At 41.1% G+C, this 17,040-nt stretch overlaps 1 protein-coding gene across 1 annotated transcript in view; it reads right to left on the bottom strand.

The window, feature by feature from the left end:
• Positions 1–11,782: 11,782 nt before the first annotated feature.
• LOC141085739 (putative ferric-chelate reductase 1) overlaps positions 11,783–17,040 on the bottom strand; it is a 28,787-nt gene continuing 23,529 nt past the window's right edge. The window contains exon 9 of the mRNA XM_073571274.1: positions 11,783–11,820. Coding sequence (XP_073427375.1) covers positions 11,783–11,820 — 38 coding nt within the window. The remainder of the gene's footprint in view (positions 11,821–17,040) is intronic.

Below are 17,040 nucleotides of genomic sequence, written 5' to 3'. Positions count from 1 at the left end.
ATTGGAGAGCAAACTCGTCTGACCTTAACCCCATGGAGAATCTATGGGGTACTTTCAGGAGGAAGATGAGAGACACCAGAATGCAACAATGCAGACGAGCTGAAGGCTGCTATCAAAGCAACCTGGGCTTCCATAACACCTCAACAGTTCCACATGCTGATCGCCTCCATGTCACGCCGCATTGATGCAGTAATTGATGCAAAAGGAGCCATGACCAAGTATTGAGTGAATTTATTGAACATACATTTCAGTAGGCCAACATTTTGGATTTTAAAATCATTTTTTCAAGCTGGTGCTATAAAGTATTCTACAGGGTGGGCCATTTATATGGATACACCTAAATAAAATGGGAATGGTTGATGATATCAACTTCCTGTTTGTGGCACATTAGTATATGGGAGGGGGAAACCTTTTCAAGATGAGTGGTGACCATGGTGGCCATTTTATAAATGACCCACCCAGGTGTATCCATATAAATGGCCCACCCTGTAATTTACTGAGATAATGACTTTTGGGTTTTCACTGGCTGTAAGCCATAATCATCAACATTAACAGAAATAAACACTTGAAATAAATCACTCTGTAATGACTCTATATAATATGAGTTTCACTTTTTGTATTGAAGAACTGAAATAAATTAACTTTTTGATGATATTCTAATTTTGTGAGATGCACCTGTAAACTACTAAACAGTTTGGGTTGGAGAACTAAACTACTACACACCAGGGGATGGTGAACTAAAGCACTAGACAGTGGTGTCACTAGAAACCAAGTTGTGGAATCCCCAGGACTTGTGGGGCTAACCTCTGTATCTAATAATAATAATAACAATAATAATAATAATCTTTATACAGCGTCAACATATTCTGCAGCGCTTTACAATTCACCATTTCATATACAACATTTATACGCATCGGAGGCATCCTCTATCCAGGTAACATTTGTTTTTTTTTTCATTATGTCATTGTGCCCCCAGTTTCATTCCAGCCACAGCTCTACAGGAATTGTTTAGACCATTATTACCATTCTGGTCCTATTTAAACTATACTTACCAACAGTTTGGTCTCACTCTAACGGTGCTTATCACTATTTATTTCAGCCCTATCTACTACATCATTATGTTATTTTCACTATCCATGGCTGATTTTTCCATCAGAATCATCTATTTTTGCACTTTTGGAGTATCTTACTCCCCTCATTCATATTTAAAAAATATGTTGTTGTACATATTTATACACACAGTGACATATATATTTTGTGCAAATTGTAGCAGATAGTACCTTATGGTGTATATTTCAATTGATTTATTATGCACTGCTCAAAAAAATAAAGGGAACACTTAAACAACAGAATATAACTCCAAGTAAATCAAACTTCTGTGAAATCAAACTGTCCACTTAAGAAGCAACACTGATTGACAATCAATTTCACATGCTGTTGTGCAAATGGAATAGACAACAGATGGAAATTATTGGCAATTATCAAGACACCCTCAATAAAGGAGTGGTTCTGCAGGTGGGGACCACAGACCACATCTCAGTACCAATGCTTTCTGGCTGATGTTTTGGTCACTTTTGAATGTTGGTTGTGCTTTCACACTCGTGGTAGCATGAGACGAACTCTACAACCCACACAAGTGGCTCAGGTAGTGCAGCTCATATAGGATGGTACATCAATGCGAGCTGTGGCAAGAAGATTTGCTGTGTCTGTCAGCGTAGTGTCCAGAGGCTGGAGGGGCTACCAGGCAAGTACACCAGGAAACGTGGAGGGGGCCGAAGGAGGGCAACAACCCAGCAACAGGACCGCTACCTCAGCCTTTGTGCAAGGAAGAACAGGGGGAGCACTGCCAGAGCCCTGCAAAATGACCTCCAGCAGGCCACAAAACTGCATGTGTCTACACAAACGGTTAGAAACCGACTCCATGATGATGGTCTGAGTGCCCGATGTCCACAGATGGGGGTTGTGCTCACAGCCCAAAACCGTGCAGTATGCTTGGCATTTGCCACATAACACCAGGATTGGCAATTTCGCCACTGGCGCCCTGTGATCTTCACAGATGAAAGCAGGTTCACACTGAGCACATGTGACAGACCTGACAATCTGGAGAAGCTATGGAGAGCGATCTGTTGCCTGCAGCATCCCTCAGCGTGACCGGTTTGGCAGTTCGTCAGTAATGGTGTGGGGTGACATTTCTTTGGAGGGCCACACAGTCCTCCATGTGCTCGCCAGAGGGAGCCTGACTGCCATTAGGTATCGAGATGAGATCCTCAGACCCCTTGTGAGACCATATGATGGTGCGGATGGCCCTGGGTTCCTCCTAATGCAGGACAATGCCAGACCTCATGTGGCTGGAGTGTGTCAGCAGTTCCCGCAAGATGAAGACATTGAAGCTGTGGACTGGCCCGCTCGTTCCCCAGACCTGAATCCGATTGAGCACATCTTGGACATCATATCTCGCTCCATCCACCAACGTCACATTGCACCACAGACTGTCCAGGAATTGGAAGATGCTTTAGTCCAGGTCTGGGAGAAGATCCCTCAGGAGACCATCCGCCGCCTCATCAGGAGCATGCCCAGGCGTTGTAGGGAGGTCATACAGGTACATGGAGGCCACACACACTACTGAGTATCTTTTCCTTGTCATGAGGCATTTCCACTGAAGTTGGATCAGCCTGTAATTTGATTTTCCACGTTGATTTTGAGTATCATTCCAAATCCAGACCTCCATGGGATATTAATTTTGATTTACATTGATAATTGTTATGTTTTATTGTTCTGAACACATTCCACTATGCAATGAATAAAACTTTGCAACTGGAATATTTCATTCAGAGATATCTAGGATGTGGTATTTTAGTGTTCCCTTTATTCTTTTGAGCAGTGTATATTATATATATCTGTTACCTTGGAGTTGGCCTTTTAATATAATTTTATTATATTTATATGTTCTGTTATTTTTTATGGTGCGGATACCTCTTGTATGCGGTGCTACCCTTTACCACTTTGTTAACCCCTTACCTACAATGGACGTAATATTCCGTCCATGTGACCCTGGACCTAATTACCATGGACGGAATATTACGTCACAGCGATCAGCGGCGCCCACGTGGTGAGCGCCGCTGATCACGGCCGGGTGTCAGCTGATTATCACAGCTGACACCCGGCACAATGTGTCAGGGGCGGTCACGGACCGCCCCCGACACGTTAACCCCTTGTACACCGCGATCAAACGCGATCGCGGTGTACCGGGGGTTAAAGGGAAGCATCGGCAAGGAGGGGGCTCCCTCTGTGCTTCCCTGAGCCCCCCACAGCAGCGCAATGTGCAGCGCTGCTGCGGGGGTCTCTTTCCCTACAGGCCCCCGGATCCGAGATGGCGACGGGGGCCTTCGGGGGCCTGTAGGGAGCTGACTTCCTCAGTGCCTGCAAAGCGCAGGCATGAGGAAGTCTGCAGAACTGCCTGTGACAGATTGCTGATCTGTCACAGTGATCTGTGATGTGACAGATCAGCGATCTGTCACAGGACAGTGATGTCCCACCTGGGACAAGGTAATAAAGTGCAAAAAAAAAAAAAAAAGTGTTAAAAATAATTTAAAAAAAATCGCTAAATAAATTAGTAAAAAAAAAAAAAATATTCCCCAATAAATCCATTTAAAAAAACAAAACAAACAAACAATAAAAGTACACATATTTGGTATCACCGCGTCCATAGCGACCCACCCTATAAAACTGTCCCATTAGTTAACCCCTTTATTGAACCCCTTAAAAAATAAAAATAAAAAACAAATCAAAAAATAATGATTTATTATCATACCACCGAACAAAAAGTGCAATAACGCGCGATCAAAAAGACGCATATAAATATCCATGGTACCACTGAAAACGTCATCTTGTCCCGCAAAAAACGAGCCACCATACAGCGTCATCCGCAAAAAATAAAAAAGTTATAGCTCGCAGAATAAAGCGATACAAAAACAATTATTTTTTATATAAAATTGTTTTCATTGCAAAAAACTGACAAAACATAAAAAAGACCAAAATGAGGTATCGCTGTAACCATACTGACCCAAAGAATAAAAACGCTTTATCAATTTTTCCGCACGCGGAACGGTGTAAACGCACCCCCCCAAAAGAAATTCATGAAACGCTGGTTTTTGTTCATTCTGCGTCCCAAAAATTGGAATAAAAAGTGATCAAAAAATGTCACGTGCCCGAAAATGGTACCAATGAAAACGTCAACTCGTCCCGCAAAAAATAAGACCTCACATGACTTGGTGGGTCAAAATCTGGAAAAATTATAGCTCTCAATATGTGGTGATGCAAAAACTATTTTTACAATAAAAAGCGTCTTTTAGCGTATGACAGCCGCCAAACATAAAAACCGCCATAAATAGTAAATCAAACCCCCCGTTATCACCCTCAGTTAGGGAAAAATAATAAAACTAAAAGAAAATGTATTTATTTCCATTTTCCCATTAGGGTTAGGGCTAGGGCTAGGGTTAGGGTTAGGGCTAGGGTTAGGGTTAGGGCTAGGGTTAGGGCTAGGGTTAGGGCTCAGATTAGGGTTAGGGGTGTGTTGGGGTTAGGGTTGGAGTTATAATTGGGGGGTTTCCACTGTTTGGGCACATCAGGTGCTCTCCAAATGCAACATGGCGTCTGATCTCAATTCCAGCCAATTCTGCGTTGAAAAAGTCAAATGGTGCTCCTTCCCTTCCAAGCTCTGCCATGCGCCCAAACAGTGTTTTACCCCCACATATGGGGTATCAGCCTACTCAGGACAAATTACAAAACAACTTTTGGGGTCCAATTTCTCTTGTTACCCTTAGGAAAATAAAAAATTGGGGGCAAAAATATCATTTTTGCAGAAAAAAATGATTTTTTTTATTTTCACGCCTAGGCGTTATAAACTTCTGTGAAGCACTTGGGGATTCAAAGTGCTCACCACACATCTAGATAAGTTCCGTGGGGGGTCTAGTTTCCAAAATGGGGTCACTTGTGGGGAGTTTCAATAGTTTAGGTACATCACGGGCTCTCAAAACGCACATGACACCTGCAGACCAATCCATCAAAGTCTGCATTCCAAAACGTCACTACTTCCCTTCCGAGCCCCGACGTGTACCCATACAGTAGTTTTCTCCAACATATGAGGTATCAGCGTACTCAGGACAAATTGGACAACAACTTTTGGGGTAAAATTTCTCCTGTTACCCTTGGGAAAATAAAAAAAATGGGGACTAAATGATGATGTTTGTTGAAAAAATACGATATTTTTATTTTCACGCCCGGTCGTTATAGTCTTCTGTGAAGCACTGGGGGGGTTCAAAGTGCTCACCACACATCTAGATAAGTTCCTTAGGGGGTCTAGTTTCCAAAATGGGGGTCACTTGTGGGGGGTTTCCACTGTTTAGGTACATCAGGGGCTCTCCAAAAGCAACATGACACCCGCAGACCATGCCATCAAAGTCTGCATTCCAAAACGTCACTACTTCCCTTCCGAGCCCCGACGTGTGCCCATACAGTAGTTTTCTCCCACATATGAGGTATCAGCGTACTCAGGACAAATTGGACAACAACTTTTTGGGTCCAATTTCTCCTGTTACCCTTGGGAAAATAAAAAAATTGGAGACTAATTGATCATGTTTGTGGAAAAAATACGATTTTTTTATTTTCATGCTTGGGCATTATTAACTTCTGTGAAGCCCTTGGGGGTTCAAAGTGCTCACCACACATCTACATAAGTTCCTTAGGGGGTCTAGTTTCCAAAATGGGGTCATTTGTGGGGGGTTTCCACTCTTTAGGTACATTAGGGGCTCTCCAAAGGCAACATGACACCCGCAGACCATTCCATCAAAGTCTGCATTCCAAAACGTCACTACTTCCCTTCCGAGCCCCGACGTGTCCCCATACAGTAGTTTTCTCCCACATATGGGGTTTCAGCGTACTCAGGACAAATTGGACAAAAACTTTTGGGGTCCAATTTCTCCTGTTACCCTTGGAAAAATAAAAAAAAATGGGGACTAAAAGATGATGTTTGTGGAGAAAATACGATTTTTTTATTTTCACGCCCGGGCGTTATAAACTTCTGTGAAGCACTGGGGGGTTCAAAGTGCTCACCACACATCTAGATAAGTTCCTTGGGGGGTCTAGTTTCCAAAATGGTGTCATGTGTGGGGGGTTTCTACTGTTTTGGTACATCAAGGGCTTTCCAAACGCGACATGGTGTCCGATCTCAATTCCAGCCAAAAACGTCAAATGGTGCTGCTTCCCTTCCGAGCTCTGCCATGCGCCCAAATAGTGGTTTACCCCCACATGTGGGGTATCAGCGCACTCAGGATAAATTGCACAATATCTTTTAGGGTCCTGTTACTCTTGGAAAAATAAGAATTGAGGGTGAAAAGATCATTTTTGTGGAAAAAAAAATTCCCTTCCCTACTGAGGTCTGCCATGCGCCGAAACAGTGGTTCCCCCCACATATCAGGTATCAGCGTACTCAGGACAAATTGCACATTAACTTTTGCCGTCCAATTTCTCCTGTTACCCTTGGTAAAATAAAAAAATTTTGAACCTGAAGTATTTTTTTTGTGAAAAAAAGTTAAATGTTCATTTTTTTTTTTAAATATTCAAAAAATTCCTGTGACGCACCTAAAGGGTTAATAAACTTCTTGAATGTGGTTTTGAGCACCTTAAGGGGTGCAGTTTTTAGAATGGTGTCACTTTTGGGTATTTTCTATCATATAGACCCCTCAAAGTGGCTTCAAATGTGATGTGGTCCCTAAAAATAAAATGGTGTTGTAAAAATGAGAAATCGCTGGTCAATTTTTAACCCTTATAACTTCCTAACAAAAAAAAATTTTGGTTCCAAAATTGTGCTGATGTAAAGTAAACATGTGGGAAATGTTATTTATTAAGTTTTTGTGTGCCGTATCTCTGTGATTTAAGGGCATAAAAATTCAAAGTTAGAATATTGCGAAATTTTAAAAATGTTCGCCAAATTTCCGTTTTTTTCACAAAAAACGCAAGTTATTTGAATGAAATTTTACCACTAACATGAAGTACAATATGTCACGAGAAAACAATGTCAGAATCACCGGGATCCATTGAAGCGTTTCAGAGTTATGACCTCATAAAGGGACAGTGGTCAGAATTGTAAAAATTGGCCCGGGAGTTAACGTGCAAACCACCCTTGGTAGTGAAGGGGTTAATACAGGTATTTTTTCACGTGTTTGGCTTTTCTTTTCTTGTGTTACACCAGCATGTTGCAGACAACATAGCCCATTCCTTGACTTAATCTCTGTTTGCCAGGGTGCATTTTGCCACAGACACTTGGACGAGTAAGCATGGCCAAGAGCGTTGCATCTTGCTGATTGGGAACTGAATGACTCTGGCTGGCAGATGGGGAATGGGCTGCTCCACAAGTCTTGGAATCCCCAAGACTTGCTGGACAAACCTCTGTATTTCACACTTCCTCCACTGCTTCTGCCTCCTCCTCTACCTCTGCTGAGGCCTCCACGTGCACCCTCAACCTCTGCCTTAATGAGACACATGTTCCAACAGTGCAGAGTGAATCCCCACCACCACTGTACTGCACAGTCAGGGCTCACCGCAATCAGGCAGTGTTAAATATGATATGCCTTGAAAATCAGTCACACAGCTGAAGAGTTGTGGACAGCTCTTCAGGCCGAGTTTGAGCAATGGCTGTCTCTGCTGAACCTGGATCCTGGGAAGGCCATGTCCAAGAACGGTGTGAATCTGCTGGCCGCCCTACGCCTGGGTAAACTCACACACATGCCTTGCATGTCCTCAACCTGGTGCTACAGCATTTTCTCTGCCAGTATCCTGGCCTGGGTGAGCTGCTGCAGAAAACACGGGAGCTGTGTGCTCACTTCCGCTGTAGTGGAGGGGAGATGTCACTCTCCATTATACTTTTTCTAATTTCGTGAAATTGATGCCACTTTGGTGTCTGCCCGTAATTATTTTAAATTTGATGACTCCTGACTCCTGGTTCTCCATCTGTTGAGTTGGCTTTAGCTGAAGACCTGTCGGTCCCTATTACACTATTTCTGCTGTGGTGAAATTAATGCCACTTTGTTGGTGTCTGCCACTAATTGCTTGAAATGAGAACACTCCTGGTTGGGTGTCCATCTGCTGGGTTGGCTGTAGTGGAAGAGATGTTGCTCCCCATTATGTTATTTCCACTCTTGTGAAATTGATGTAACTTTGGTGGAGTCTCCAACTAATTTTTAGAAATTTGTACACTCCTGGTTGGGGTCCATCTGCTGGGCTGGCTGTACTTGAAGATGTGACGGTCCCTATTATACTATTTCTACTTTTGCGAAATTGATGCCACTTTGTTGTTGTCTCCAACTAATTTTTAGAAACGTGTACACTCCTGGTTGAGTGTCCATCTGTTGGGTTGGCTGTAGTTGAAGACCTGTCTGTCCCTATTATACTATTTATACTCTCATGAAATTGATGCCACTTTGTTGGTGTCTCCAACTAATTTTTAGAAATTTGTACACTCCTGGTTGGGGTCCATCTGCTGGGCTGGCTGTACTTGAAGATGTGACGGTCCCTATTATACTATTTCTACTTTTGCGAAATTGATGCCACTTTGTTGTTGTCTCCAACTAATTTTTAGAAACGTGTACACTCCTGGTTGAGTGTCCATCTGTTGGGTTGGCTGTAGTTGAAGACCTGTCTGTCCCTATTATACTATTTATACTCTCATGAAATTGATGCCACTTTGTTGGTGTCTCCAACTAATTTTTAGAAATGTGTACACTCCTGGTTGGATGTCCATCTGCTGGGTTGGCTATCGTGGAAGAGATGTCGCTCCTCATTATACTATTTCTACTGTGGTGAAATTGATGCCACTTTATTGGTGTCTGCCATTAATAGTTGGAAATGTGAACACTCCTGGTTGGGTGGCCATCTGCTGGATTGACTGTAGTGAAAGAGATGTCACTCCCCATTATACTATTTCTACTCGTGAAATTGATGCCACTTTGGTGGTGAATGCCCCTAATTATTTTACATTTGAAGATTCCTGGTTGGGTCTCCTTTATGCGTGTTGCCTGTAGCAGTAGGCCTACGACACTGGCCGGCTTCCACTTCCTTTGAGTCAACTGGCCGCGTTACTATCATTAAATTTTTCTGTCAATAGTAAAATACGAAACTGATATTTGTGCCACCTGAGTTTGGCTGAGCATAAAAACAGGTTGAGCTGTTGCATGTGGTATAAGGGCTCCAAGCACACCAAGCCTACACCGATGCCTCACCCACCTCATCTTAATTTGAAGTTCAATTCAAAACTGTACATGCTGGCCCACACTCTTAAACCTCATGCCTGGCTGATTGCTGCAGTGCTATTCTAAAATCTGTACTGTGGGTGAACTGAGGCCACTTTCCTGGTGTCTGCCCCTAATTTGATGTGCTTTGCCAGCTTTTGGGAATGTTTGAAGGTGTTGTGCATGCGTTTGTTTTTACCTCCCATTGACTCCAATTGCGTTTGGTTATACTCGGCAAATATTCGCCCATTAATTCAGCGAATATTGCAAATTTGGCGATTGTAATCTGAACCGAATATTCAAATATTTGCTCATTCCTACTGGACAATACAGCTCTTAATCTACTGCCAACATAAAAGAATAACGATTCAGACATCATTGTGGGAAAGAGTTCTTTACAGTTACAGTAGTCAAATAATAAAGTTTTTCTAACAATTATCTCACTGCTAGGTTAAAAAGAGCGATGTGCAAGACAATCCCTCCAGTCAACCTGTTGCCTGCATCATAGAAATTGTCCAAATGTTTAGACAAGAATTCAACCATCAATGCTACACCTGAATGTGCCTGACATTGTGCAAAGACTTTCTGCTTAGAACTAGGTGTTTTGCCCTACTAATATAATAAAATGCACTGTGACTAGATTTGTTCCTTTTATGTAATAGATAAATTAGGAGGCTATTGAAAATATTACTCTTCATACCCTACACTTTCTAGAGTACTAGTAATTGTGGAACAATATTAAAGGAGTTTTCCTGATTTTTTTTCTCTAAAAAGTAGGCAGAGTAGAGAATGTTGAGTACGAGACATTCCAAAATCACAACAGACACTCACTCACATGGGCAACAGAGAGGTAGCAAGAATGAATGATGGATGGGACGTCCCACACTGACAAGGAGCAGCAGAAAAGTGGATGAATAAGGGCAGTTGCTGTACTGTAGATTCTCTCAGCCGATTAAGCAAATCACACTCTGGCCAAACTGATTGTTACTACCAAAATGCTACACAAGCATGCTACCACAACGTACGTTTCGCATAAATGGATATCGCTTCCTCAGGGGGGTCTGGTGTACTAAAATGCCCCCCATGTCTCTAAATAATCTGAAATCCGGTCACATTAAAGGAGAACAGCTGATGGGATCAGCGCTTGTTGCGCTCTGCCGCGTGCGCTAAACACTCGAACCGCAGCAGTCAAGGCAGACCGTGTATGTCTGGCAAATAGGGACAGTGTCCAAGGAAATCCTTGAATATGTGCACGGTCTCATAAAATTACATTGGTCTGAGCGCTATCTGATGTTTTGTCGGAACGCACTCAGACTGAAAATACGCTTTTCAGCATATGCACTTCTACTTATTTTATTTCATTCCAATCCTTACTCTTTGCCCACCTTAAAGAATCCTGAAAAAACTATTTAATCAGAATAACACAATTCTATGTCTATATTCTAGATCCATCAAGATCCCCTATCTATTGTAAAGTGTATCTCCATTCAAAAACTGGGACTTTAACATAACTCACCTTAGGAGCTGGAATGCAGAGGTCTCAGCTGTTTTCAGAATTTGCGTCTTTTATGATTCCCATCTTGCTGTCCTCAGAAATACAGTTACCCATGCATGAATTATTCAGGCCGTTATACACACGGACATCAGGACACATAACAAGGCAAAAGTTATTATTTTGGTATAATACATTGCAAATTACTATGCAACCACAAATAAAAAAATCACTGTAATGGTGATTTCCCATGAAATTGAACCAATCATCTTACGCGTTCAGGTTCATTATTGGAGGTAGTAGCCCATCATGGCTGTTAAACTTGTATTTCTTGAAAGATCCACTTCTATTTCATTGCTGACAAAGAATCAAATAACTTACAGTTATCAGATGACTGTACACAACCTTGTGTGACTAAGCACCTTCTATTATTAGTGGTTTGCATTGTCATTGTGGATGTTTACCATGTTTGTACAAGCCACTGGGACTTCAGAAGAATGAATGAGGCCTTTTTAGTGTGCGCACTTTAGTCTTCCCCTGGTTCCCACAACTATGGATGAGACAGCAATAGCAGTAATGACTAAGCATTTGTTGGAACGGTTTGTACAACAGCGCCCCCTACAGGCTGTGAACATTCATAAAGCCGAGGCAGAAGTATACAGGTTATTATTACGGAATTTAAAAGGAATTGACATAGGTATAATGTCATTAGATGAAACAATTTCCTTGAAGGTGCACAAGAGTGCCCAGAACAATATATTCCTCATAAGAATACTCGCCGTGGCAGAAGAGTCAGATACAGAAGCGACCATCCTATGTTCTTCACCGGAAGTGGCCAAGAGAGACCATGAAAGTTTTTGGCCTAGTGAGGAGTGGGTGCCACAGTTCGCACTGGAGAAGGAAGTTCAGTCCGACGACACAAATAGTACAGAACCACAGGATGAGCTTCAGAGGAGATGGCGACATTTACTATATATTACAACACTGTGGGATTGCAGAACATAGTTTAAGTGATCATTGACAGGTTCAAGTCCCCTATAGGGACTAAAAAATAAGATTATAAATTAAAAAATCTATAATATACTGTAATATAAAAATGTGCATCATCCCCATTCTCCCTTATTAAAAATAAAGAAATGCAAACACGTAAAACAGACATATTTTGTACAGCCGCGTCGATAAAAATCCCATTTATCAAAATATAAAATTAATTAACCTGATTGTACTGATCTCACTATAAAGAGGAAAAAAATATAGACACCGGAATTGCGTTTTTTTTTTAGCTCCACACTTCTTTAAAAAAAAATGCAAGATGTGATAAAAACATTGTATTTACCTCAAAATGGTATGGAAAACACCGCGATCTCATCATGCAAAAAGAAATAAGCCCTTATAGTGACTTATACGGCTCCATAAATGGAAAAATCATAAAGTTACGGGACTTGGAAAATGACAACAAAATACACATTTTGTTTGTTTTTACAAACCTCTGAATTTTTTCCTGACTACTAAAATAAAAAAAAAATTATGCAAGTTTGGTATCGCAATAATCGTACTGACCTTCAGTTTCAGGTTTCCAGGAAATTTTTACCCTGCAATGAACATCGTAAAAATAAAACCCAAGAAACTACTTTTCTCACCATATCATTCCACTTGGATTTTTTTCTCTGTTTTTACAGTTCATTGTATGCTATTATTCAAAATGACAATTTGTTCAACACAAAAAAAACCTTGCATAGCTATGTCAACAGAAAAATAAAAAAGTTATAGATTTTGGTAGAAAGGGGAAAAATAAGTGCAAAAATTAAGAAAAAAATGCCCAGGAGTTAAGGAGTTAAAAACACATCAGACTTTCCTTTGCTGCTCTAATAATACATATGCCTTGTTCAAAGCAAACCTGTCAAACATTTCATGCTGCCGAGAAACCCCAACAAAATTGTTGGTAAACAACTTTGTTTCAAGCATGTGATGAATGTCCAAACTCACCTATGGCAAGTAACAGGTGTGGGCAATATGAAAATCACACCTGAAACCAGATAAAAAAAAGAAAAGTTGTCCCAATCTTTGCATTGTGGGTCTGTGTGTGCCACTCTAAGCATGGAGAATAGAAGGAGGGGAAGAGAACTGTCTGATGACTTGAGAACTAAAATTGCTGAAATACAGTATATCAACAATCTCAATGTTACAAGTCCATCTCCAGAGATCTTGATGTTCCTTTATCCACATTTTGCAGCATAATCAAGAAGTTTACAATAAATGGCATTGTAGGTAATCTCCCTGGATGTGGACGACAGAGAAAATTGATAATTGATGCTTTTTCATCATACTGCCAAAAAAGTGGAATTAGGCTACTTTCACACTTGCTTTTTTTTGCAGCGCGTTTTTCCCTAAAAAAACGCATCGAAAAAATGCATACAAATGCTGCGCTTTTTTCAAGCATTTTTATGCGCATGCATGAAAAAAACGCAGCGTTTTTATGCGTTTGTATGCGTTTTTAGTGCGTTTTTACCGCGTTTGCATTTTTTTCCAACATTAGTTGGCCCCTCACACTAACTCAAACCATGACTTTACTAACCCTAACCCTAACTCTTAACCAAACCATACCCTAACCCTAACCCTTAACCAAACCATACTAACCCTAACCCTAGCCCTGACCCTAACCCTAACCCTTAACCAAACCATACTAACCCTAACCCTTAACCAAACCCTACTAACCCTAACCCAAACAATAACCCTAAACCCTAACTTACCCTAAACCCTAACCCTTAACCAAACCATACTAACCCTAACCAAAACCCTAACCCTAACCCTAAACCCCCTTAACTAACCCTAACTCTAACCCAAACCCCTAATTTCCATTGTCAAACCAATGGTCAACAAAAAAACGCATGCTCAAAAAAGCATACATGAGCATGCCAATGCGCACATATGCGCACCCATAGACCCATTGGTGTCTTGCTGTAAAAAACGCATTGCGCGCGCATGCGTTTTTTTGAGGCAAGTCGGACGCCCAAAAAATGCAACAGGATGCATTTTGTGCGCCCGAGCGCACACCACAAAAAAACGCATGTGCGTAAAAACGCATACAAACGCATGTGTATGCGCACATAAGCGCATCCCATGAAAATTATAGGGAAAAAAGCGCATGCGTTTTTTAGCGCTAAAATACAGCGCAAAAAAACGCAAGTGTGAAACCAGCCTAAAACGGGATCAAAAAGTTACGCGTAAATAAAAAAAATGGTGACGCTGAAAATGTCATCTTTTCCTACAAAAACAAGTCACCATAAAGCTCCATCAGCAGAGAAATAAAAATGTTTTTTTCCCATAAAATAGTTTTTATTGCGTAAAAGCTGCAAAGCATAAAAAATTATATAAATGTGATATCGCTGTAATCGTACTGACCCGAAGAATAAAGCTGTTTCATGACTTTCAACATACGGTGAATGACATAAAGACAAATCCCAAAAAACAATTCCTGAATTGCTGGTTCATTCTGCCTCACAAAAATTGGAATAGAAAGCTGTAAAAAAATGTTATTTGTCCAAAAATGGTACAAGTAAAAATATTAACTCATCCCACAAAAAAACAAGCCATGTAGGGTATTGGCTCACTCAGGAGAAATTGCAAAGCAAATTTTTCATATTAGCCCTCATAAAATGTAAACACTTGGGACTAAAACAATAGTTTAGTTTTAAAAATGTAATTATTCTTTCTTCACCTCCCAATGGTATAAAATTCTGAATTCTGTGAGGTGCTTGTAGTGTCAACATGCTCACTGCACCCCTGGATGAACTTATTGTGGGGTATAGTATGTAAAATGGGGTCACTTATCAAGGGGTTCTGTTGTTCTGACACCTTAAATTCTCTGTCAGTGTGACATGGCAAACTCATAACATTCCAGCAAAATCTGAGCTCCAATATGGCGCTTCTTCCCATCTGAGCTTGCACTGTGCCTCAAAAGTAGATTTGACCACATATGGGATATTGGCGTACTCAGGAGACAAACTGTACTTTTCATTTTCTCCTTTTAGCCCTTTTAAAAGTTAAAAGCTCGGGATCAAAAAAACATTTTAGTGGAAAAATGAATATTTAGAATTGAGAGTCCTCAGTGGTTGATACCTTTTAATGGCTAACTGAAAGTTAAACCATTGATACCATTAAAAGGTATCAACCACTGAGGACTCTCAATTCTAAATATTCTTCTATCTACTGGCTAACACGGTACAAAGATATATATCTTTCCTATATCATAGTGGAAAAATGGTAATTTTCCATTTACTCAGTGCTATAATAATTATTATTATTTATTATTATAGCGCCATTTATTCCATGACGCTTTACATGTGAGGAGGGGTATACATAATAAATACAAGGACAGTAATCTTAAACAATAAAAGTCACAACTGATCCAGGAGAAGAGAGGACCCTGCCCGCGAGGGCTCACAATCTACAAGGGATGGGTGAGGATGCAGTAGGCGAGGGTAGAGCTGGTCGTGCAGTGGATTGGTCGATCGGTGGTTACTGCAGGTTATAGGCTTGTCGGAAGAGGTAGGTCTTCAGGTTCTGATATGTTATGCTATTAAATTATTTAAAAATCATACAATGTGATTCTTTATTTTTATTTTTAGATTCTGTCTCTCACTAGTGAAGTGTACCTAAGATAAAAATTACAGACCTCTCCGTTCCTTGTAGGTGGGAAAACTTGGAAAAGCGGCAGTGTATCAAATACTTATTTTCCCCACTGTGTTTCATTCGCTGTATAAAGTCTTTGAGATAACCTGTTCTCATAAACAAACACAGGGTGAGGGTGAGGACATTTTTTCTGTCTTGGTCATGCATCAATAGTGATAAACCCCAAGATGGAGCCAGCTGAGCCTGGCTCAAGTGCCAATGACCCTGATTTTCTGCCTATCACCACATATACCCCTTAAATTCTTGATTTTACTTCTGTGTAAGGAATTAATATTTATTTTGGGGAATTAAGTGTTGTGAATATTTAGAAGTGGTTTTGTTACAAGAATGAATACATTTAATAGCTGAGTAAACCAATCTATGCTCCCAGCAATTTATCTTAAACTACCCAGATCCCTTTTATGCAGCATGTGTGTGTAGAGCAGGCTGTCAGTTGAGATGTAAAAGAGTGAATACCGCATAACCAATGTGTAGAAAAATGAGGGTGGCACTCACCGTTCCATAAAACCCAATTTGTTACGGAAATTTAAAACATTCAGGACAGGAGAGTCTCATGTGGAGAGTGAAGGACGACAATCGCTTTGCACAAATGCGTTTCTATGGGTCGAGGACCCGTTTTCTATTTGTGCATGGACATTTTCTCTGTTTTTCTTCATTGGGTTGGCACCAGTAAGCCTGGGCATGGATGCTTACAGCGGTATTGACACCTCAATCAGGTGTATGGACATAGGTTCTGCAGCAGTGCGGATAAGTTTGTGCTTGTTTTTGTTAACTGATCACTGTCCCTTGTACTGCCCCATGACCAGAAGTAGCTGCGGTGAGAATAGAGCTTCAGTTTCTCCTTGCATCTTCTTTTCCATTTACAGAGCAGAACATGTTTGAAATGCTACTTACCTGCAGATTACCGCTATCACAGTTGGTAAATAGCAGGTTTTTTTTTAGCTGACAAGTTCCCTTTACATTCTCATTATACTCATACGTGAATATCTTAAGGGTTTTAGTTGGCCTTGAAATCATTCGATTACGGCCTGAAAGTTAAATGGTACTCTCTTTATTCTGGGTATCGCTGTGTGTCAATTCAGCAGATTGGGGACACATTGGGGGCATTTCTGTAAAAAGGAGAAACAGTGTAACTTGGGGTGCACTGAATATTCATTGCCAAAAGTAGCTGGCACACTCAAACGCCGGGCAGCTGCAAGAAGCCGTCTGCTACTGCTACCACTCTGCTCATTATTAAAGAGAAATGAATTTTCACCCCTTTCCACTCCCATGGGCGTGGAATGCAGTGAATATTAATTTCTCTTTAGCAGTGGGCACAGGACTTAGCCACAGCAGCTGGCTTCTGCCTCTGGTGACCCGCTGCTCCGCTGCTGCTGCTCCCTCCCCCACCTCCCCACCACAGTCAGATTAGGGACATCTGGACTATAAAACGCACCCCCCATTTTCCTCCACATTTTTGAAGGAAAAAATTGTGTCTTATAGTTTGAAAAATATGGTAATATGTTTGATTTGGCTGGATAAGAGGCCTCTGGCAGAGGTTAAGGGGGTAATGCTTCTCCTTTGAGGTGACTT

The sequence above is a fragment of the Dendrobates tinctorius genome, unplaced genomic scaffold (assembly GCF_039654945.1).
Source record: "Dendrobates tinctorius isolate UK_male_01 unplaced genomic scaffold, ASM3965494v1 ptg000029l, whole genome shotgun sequence".
Lineage (NCBI taxonomy): Eukaryota > Metazoa > Chordata > Amphibia > Anura > Dendrobatidae > Dendrobates > Dendrobates tinctorius.
This window is presented reverse-complemented; position numbering and strand designations above follow the sequence as displayed.